Source organism: Schistocerca gregaria, chromosome 9 (genome assembly GCF_023897955.1).
Source record: "Schistocerca gregaria isolate iqSchGreg1 chromosome 9, iqSchGreg1.2, whole genome shotgun sequence".
Taxonomy (NCBI): Eukaryota; Metazoa; Arthropoda; class Insecta; order Orthoptera; family Acrididae; genus Schistocerca; species Schistocerca gregaria.
In genome coordinates, this window is record NC_064928.1 from 215,015,233 (window position 1) to 215,022,325 (window position 7,093).

The following is a 7,093-nucleotide window of genomic DNA, read 5'->3' on the forward strand; positions in this document are numbered from 1 at the left end:
ATGCTGCAGGCGACTTCGTGTCCACCATCATAGCTATAGGCATCCACCTCTACATCTGGAAACATCCAGGCAGGCCGGCCGCAGTGGTCTCGCTGTTCAAGGCGCGCAGTCCGGAACCGTGCGACTGATACGGTCGCAGGTTCGAATCCTGCCTCGGGCATGGATGTGTGTGATGTCCTTAGGTTAGTTAGGTTTAAGTAGTTCTAAGTTCTAGGGGACTGATGACCACAGCAGTTGAGTCCCATAGTGCCCAGAGCCATTTGAACCATCCAGGCAGCTTTTCAGCAAGCCGAAATAGAGGATGTGGTCACACTTTAAAATAAAAATTCTTTCTTAGCTTTACATTCTATTTGTCCCTGGATGCCACAAGTTAAAAAGCGCTTCATCAGTACTTTTTATTGGTTCAAATGGTTCAAATGACTCTGAGCACTATGGGACTTAACATCTGTGGTCATCAGTCCCCTAGAACTTAGAACTACTTAAACCCAACTAACCTAAGGACATCACACACATCCATGCCCGAGGCAGGATTCGAACCTGCGACCGTAGCGGTCACGCATCTCCGGACTGAGCGCCTAGAACCGCTAGAGCACCGCGGCCGGCCGTACTTTTTATTAATTTTGTAGTTATTGGAACACTAATTCCATTAATTAAATGATTAATAAATAAAAATAGTTCATAATGACGTTATAGCATACTTAAACATTTATTTGCCTTCACGTATTCCCGCTTTAGTGCTTTATAAATCGCTTCACTCGTTTTTGGAGTTATTTGGTTAATATGCAATGTGATATTCGAGTGCTGTGCTGTTAACTAGAGTAGCTGTCTCCTGTATCAAGAAATCGCTGTGCGGCAGTTTGCCTGTCTTCTGCAAAAACAACATTTCTCAAGAAAATGTTCTGTTTTGTAATATGATAAGCCACTTTACTGAGCAGATACTGAAACACATTTTCATACATTGGTAAGTAATTTACATCTTAAAACTTGACTTCCTCCACTTGGTGCTCTCTTAAGAAATTTTGCTGAGTACTTTTACTATCTCGACGTAATACCTATGGCCTCATCCAAGTATGTTCCCTTTTTTCCGCATTTTTCTTCCAGATAACCACACGATGCAGTTGTTGTACTAGCAACTGGAGCGCATGATAACAAGCTGTTTTCCACCATCTTGAAATCTGACGAAAAATATGACAATAGTATAATATTGCTTTTTAGCGCCACGTCAAAGATCTTTGTCAAAGAATATTTCTTTGTCAAAGTATTTTGATTAATACTGGCCTTAATCTATGCATCTGTTGCTGCTGACTGACACAACCAATCTTTAATAAAAAATCGGTAATATTTTTTTTTTTTTTTGCTGTTCCCGTGTTAATGTTATGATTTGTATATTGACTTTTACTTCATTATTTTGGGGTCGATTATTAGAGACAATCGATATTTTATGGTGAAATCGAAATCAGCATCGATGCTTTGCTAAAGTTGCCCATACTGTGGTATGAATGGGACAGTGCTCAAATGGTTTAAATCATACCTAACTGGAAGAGTGCAGAAAGTTGAAATAAACAGTTCACATAATATGCAAAAAACTGGTGATTTCTCAAACTGGGGAACAATCAAGAATAGGGTGCATCAAGGTTCGGTCTTGGGTCCTCTGCTGTTCTTAATATATATTAATGACTTGCAATTCTATATTCACGAAGATGCAAAGCTGGTACTTTTTGCCGATGATACAAGTATAGCTATTGTAAAAGATGTTTTTCAGAAAATCATTAAGTGGTTCTCTGCAAATGGGCTCTCATTAAACTTTTACAAAACACAGTATATACAGTCCCACACAGTAAACGGATTGACACCATTAATAAATATAGATTTAGATCAGAAATCGGCAGCTAAGGTACAATATTCAAAATTTCTAGGTGTATGCACTGATGATGGGTTGAACTGAAAAAAAAAAAAAAAAAAAAAAAAAAAAAAAAAACACTGAGGGTCTGCTGAAATGTTTGAGTTCAGCTACTTATGCTATTAGGGTCATTGCAAATTTTGGCGATATACATCTGAGTAAATTAGCTTATCACGCCTATTTTCATTCTCTGCTTTCGTATGGCATCATATTCTGGGGTAACTCATCATTGAGTAAAAGAGTGTTCATGCACAAAAGCGTGTAAACAGAATAATTGTTGGAGCTCATCGAAGATCATCCTGCAGACACTTCTTTAAAGAGCTAGAGATCTTCACTGTAGCCTCACAATATATATATATATATATATATATATATATATATATATATATATATATATATATATATATATATATATTCACTTATGAAATTTGTTGTTAAGAATCCGAACGAATTCAAAAGTAATAGCAGTGTACATGGCTACAACACTAGGAGAAAGGATGATTTTCACTACTCAAGGGTAAATCTAACTTTAGCCCAGAAGGGGGTAAATTATGGTGCCACAAAAGTCTTTGGTCACTTACCTAATAGCATCAAAAGTCTGGCAGGTAGCCATATAGCATTTAAAAGGAAATTAAAAGAATTTATGAATGGCAACTCCTTCTACTCATTAGATGAATTTTTGGATGTAGTAAGTGGGTAATTTCCCAAGCCCACCAGAAAAAAAAATTAAAAATATTGAGTGTCTTGTAATATTATGTGTAATGTAATGTATAGACACCTTTTATTAACCTGACACGTTCCACATCATTACGAAGTGTCGTACTCATGATCTATGGAACAAGTACTAATCTAACCTAATCTAATCTCCCAAGTCTGGACACGTGACGCATTTCTGAGTGCTGCACCTACCTGAGGGGCGGTGAATCAGGCTGAGCCAGAGCTCGTGGTTTCTGTGTGTGCCGCTGGTCCATCTTGTGCGCTGTCTCTGAGACGGACTGACCTGCCACTAGCCTAGCAGCTGCCCGCCGAGCCAACACGGCCTCTGGTCTGTACACAGGAGGCGGTCAACGGTCGCTGCGACCCACAGAGGCCCCTCCCTCCACCTCCCAGGGCAATGATTTGCTTGGAAACAGAGCAGACGTCATTCCCCTCGGAATTACTAACAAAAAATTGTTCTAAACGCATTCTCTGAAAATTATTTCGAGCAGTTAGTTCGTGAGCCCACTCGAACAATAAACGGTTGTGAAAACACACTTGAACTCTAAGTAACAAATAATCCTGAGTTAGTAACCAGCATCAAAGCCGATTCAGGGATTAGTGAACACAGGGTTGTCGTAGCGAGATTGAATATTGTAACCCCGAAATCCTCGAAAAATAAACGAAAAATATACCTATTCAAAAAAGCAGATAAAAATTCACTTGACGCCTTCCTGATAAAAATTCACTTGACGCCTTCCTGAGAGACAATCTCCACTCATTCCAAATTAATAATGTAATTGTAGACCAGATGTGGCTTGCATTCAAAGAAATAGCATCGGCAGCAATTGAGAGATATATACCAAATAAATTAACAAACGACGAAGCTGATCCTCCTTGGTACACAAAACGCGTTAGAACACTGTTGCAGAAGCAACGAAACAAACATGCCAAATTTAAACAGACGCAAAATCCCCAAGATCGGCGATCTTTTACCGAAGCTCGAAATTTTGCGCGAACTTCAATGCGAGATGCCTATAACATTTTCCACAACGAAACGTTGTCTAGAAACCGGGCAGAAAACCCAAAGAGATTCTGGTCGTATGTGGAGTATGTCAGCGGCAAGAAACAATCAATGCTCTGCGCGATAGCAGTGAAGGTATTCTCGAAGACTGAGCTGCCAAAGCAGAGTCACTAAACACAGTCTTCCGAAATGCCTTCACAAAAGAAGACGAAGGAAATATTCCAGAATTCGAATCAAGGACAGCTGTCAACATGAGTAACGTAGAAGTAAATATCCTCAGAATAGTGAAGCAACTTAAATCACTTAATAAAATGACGTCTTCTGGTCCAGTCTGTATACCAATTAGGTTCCTTTCGGAGTATGCTGATGCATTAGCTCCATAATTAACAATCATATGCAACCGTTCGCTCGACGAAATATCCGTACGCAAAGATTGGAAAGTTCCACAGGTCACACCAATATTCAAAAAAGGTAGTCGGAGTTATCCACTAAATTACAGGCCCATATCGTTAACGTCGATATGTAGCAGGATTTTAGAACATACATTGTGTTTGAACAGTATGAATTACATCTAAGAAAGGCTTTTAACACTGTACCACACAAGCGGCTCGTATTGAAATTGCGTGCTTACGGAATATCGTCTCAGTTATGTGAATGGATTTGTGATTTCCTGTCAGAGAGGTCACAGTACGTAGTAACTGATGGAAAGTCTTCGAGTAAAACGGAAGTGATTTCTGGCGTCCCCCAATATAGTGTTATAGGCCCTTTGCTGTTCCTTATCTATGTAAACGATTAGAGAGACAAACTGAGCAGCCGTCTTCGGTTGTTTACAGATGACGCTGTCGTTTATCGACTAATAAAGTCATCAGAAGATCAAAACAAACTGCAAAACGATTTAGAAAAAATATCTGGATGATGCGAAAAGGGGCAGTTGACCCAGAATAACAAGAACTGTGAGGTCATTCACATGAGTGCTAAAAGGAACTCGTTAAACTTCGGTTATTCGATAAATCAGTCTAATCTAAAAGCTGTAAATTCAACTAAATACCTAGGTATTACAATTACGAACAACTTAAATTGGAAGGCAGACATAGGAAATGTTGTGGGGATGGTTAACCAAAGGCTGCGTTTTATTGGCAGGACACTTAGAAAATGTAACAGACCTACTAAAGAGACTGCCTACACTACGCTTGTCCGTCCTCTTTTAGAATACTGCTGCGCGGTGTGGGATCCTTACCAGATGGAACTGACGGAGTACATCGAAAAAGTTCAAAGAAAGGCAGCACGTTTTGTATTATCGTGAAATATGGGAGAGAGTGTCACAGAAATGATGCCGGATTTGGGCTTGAAATCTTTTTTCGTTACGACGGAATATTCTCACGAAATTCACCAACTTTCACCTCCGAATGCGAAAATATTTTGTTGACACCGACCTACATAGGGAGGAAGGATTTCTACGATAAAATAAGGGAAATCAGAGCTCGTACGGAAAGACATAGGTGTTCATTCTTTCCGCGCGCTATACGCGATTGGAATAATAGGGAATTGTGAAGGTGGTTCGATGAACCCTCTGCTAGGCACTTAAATGTGGTTTGCAGAGTATCCATGTAGCTGTGGATGTAGATGGCACCACCCTCAGATTTAGTCGTAAGACAGCCCAGTGAACAACCAGTGAGAAACTGAACACAGATCAAGCATGAAAACAGGATGAAGATGCAATGGACTGTAAAAAAACTAAAAAAAAGCGAAATAGAAACAGTGAATGGTCCAAGGAATAGAAATAGAATGTAGAGCAGCCGTGAAGAGATGTGGCGTCGTGGTGAAGACGCCGGCACCGTAGCTCAGCGTGTTCCGTCAGAGGGGTAGCTGCCCTCTGTAACAAGAAAGCTGAGTGAATGGATGAACGGTGAACTTGAACAAACGTCATGGAACGTCCGCACCATGAAGAAAATGGCTTATTGATACATAACCAACACGGATTCAGAAAATATTGTTCTAGTGCAACACAGCTAGCTCTCTATTCCCATGAAGTAATGAGTGCTGTCGACAAGGGATCTCAGATCGATTCCATATTCCTAGATTTCCAAAAGGCTTTTGACACCGTTCCTCACAAGCGACTATTAATCAAATTGCGTGCATATGGAGTCTCATCTGAGTTGTGTGACTGGATTCGTGATTTCCTCTCAGAGAGGTCACAGTTCGTAGTGATAGACGGTAAATTATCGAGTAGAACAGAAGTGATATCTGGGGTAGTGTCATAGGCCCTCTGCTGTTTCTGATTTATATAAATGATCTAGGTGATAATCTGAGCAGATGACACAGTAATTTACCGTCTAGTAAAATCATCAGACGATCAATTCCAACTACAAAAAGATCTAGAGAGAATTTCTGTATGGTGCGAAAAGTGGCAATTAGCACTAAACAAAGAAACGTGCGAGGTTATCCACATGGGTACCTCGTCTCCTACATTCCAAAGTTCCCAAGTTCGAGTCTCGGTCCGGCACACACTTTTAATCTGCCAGGAAGTTTCATATCAGCGCACACTCCGCTGCAGAGTGAAAATCTCATTCTGGAAACATCCCCTAGGCTGTGGCTAAGCCATGTCTCCGCAATATTCTTTCTTTCAGGAGTGCTAGTTTTGCAAGGTTCACAGGAGAGCTTCTGTAAAGTTTGGAAGGTAGGAGACGAGTCACTGGCAGAAGTAAAGCTGTGAGGACGGGGCGTGAGTCGTGCTATGGTAGCTGAGTTGGTAGAGCACGTGCCCGCGAAAGGCAAAGGTCCCGAGTTCGAGTCTCGGTCCGGCACACAGTTTCAATCTGCCAGGAAGTTTCATATCAGCGCACACTCCGCTGCAGAGTGAAAATCTCATTCTGATTATGAATTACCTTAAAGAGTATGGTCTATTGACACATAGACAACACAGATTGAGAAAACACATTTCTTGTGAAACACAACTATATTTCGAAATTTACAGAAGCCTTTTGACACCGTACGTCATTAGCAGCTTGTAATCAAATTCAGTGCTTACGCAATATCGTCTCAGTTATGCGACTAGATTCATGATTTCCTATCAGAGAGATCACAATTCGTAGTAATTGACGAAACTTCATGGAGTAAAAGTGATTTCTGGTGTTCGCCAAGATAGTGTTATAGGCCCTCTGCTGTTCCTTATCGATATAAAAGATTTAGGAGACAATCTGAGCAGCCGTCTTCGGTTGTTTGCAGATGACGCTGTCGTTTATCGTCTAGTAAAGCCATCAGAAGATCAAAACAAACAGCAAAACGATGTAGAAATGGTACCTGTGTGGTGCGAAAATCGGCAGTTGACGCTAAATAATGAACAGTGTAAGTGTGCTTAAAGGAATCCGTTTAAGTCCGGTTACACGGCAGACAGTCTAATCTAAAGGCCGTGTACTCAACTAAATATTTGGGAATTACAATTACGAACAACTTAAATTGGAAGGAACACATAG

General features: G+C 40.5%; 1 protein-coding gene across 1 annotated transcript in view; it reads right to left on the reverse strand.

Moving 5' to 3' along the window:
• LOC126291963 (ras-related protein Rab-32-like) overlaps positions 1-2,886 on the reverse strand; it is a 384,077-nt gene extending 381,191 nt beyond the window's left edge. Inside the window, exon 1 of the mRNA XM_049985719.1 lies at positions 2,810-2,886. Coding sequence (XP_049841676.1) covers positions 2,810-2,871 — 62 coding nt within the window. The 5' untranslated portion in view covers positions 2,872-2,886. The remainder of the gene's footprint in view (positions 1-2,809) is intronic.
• Positions 2,887-7,093: the final 4,207 nt, after the last annotated feature.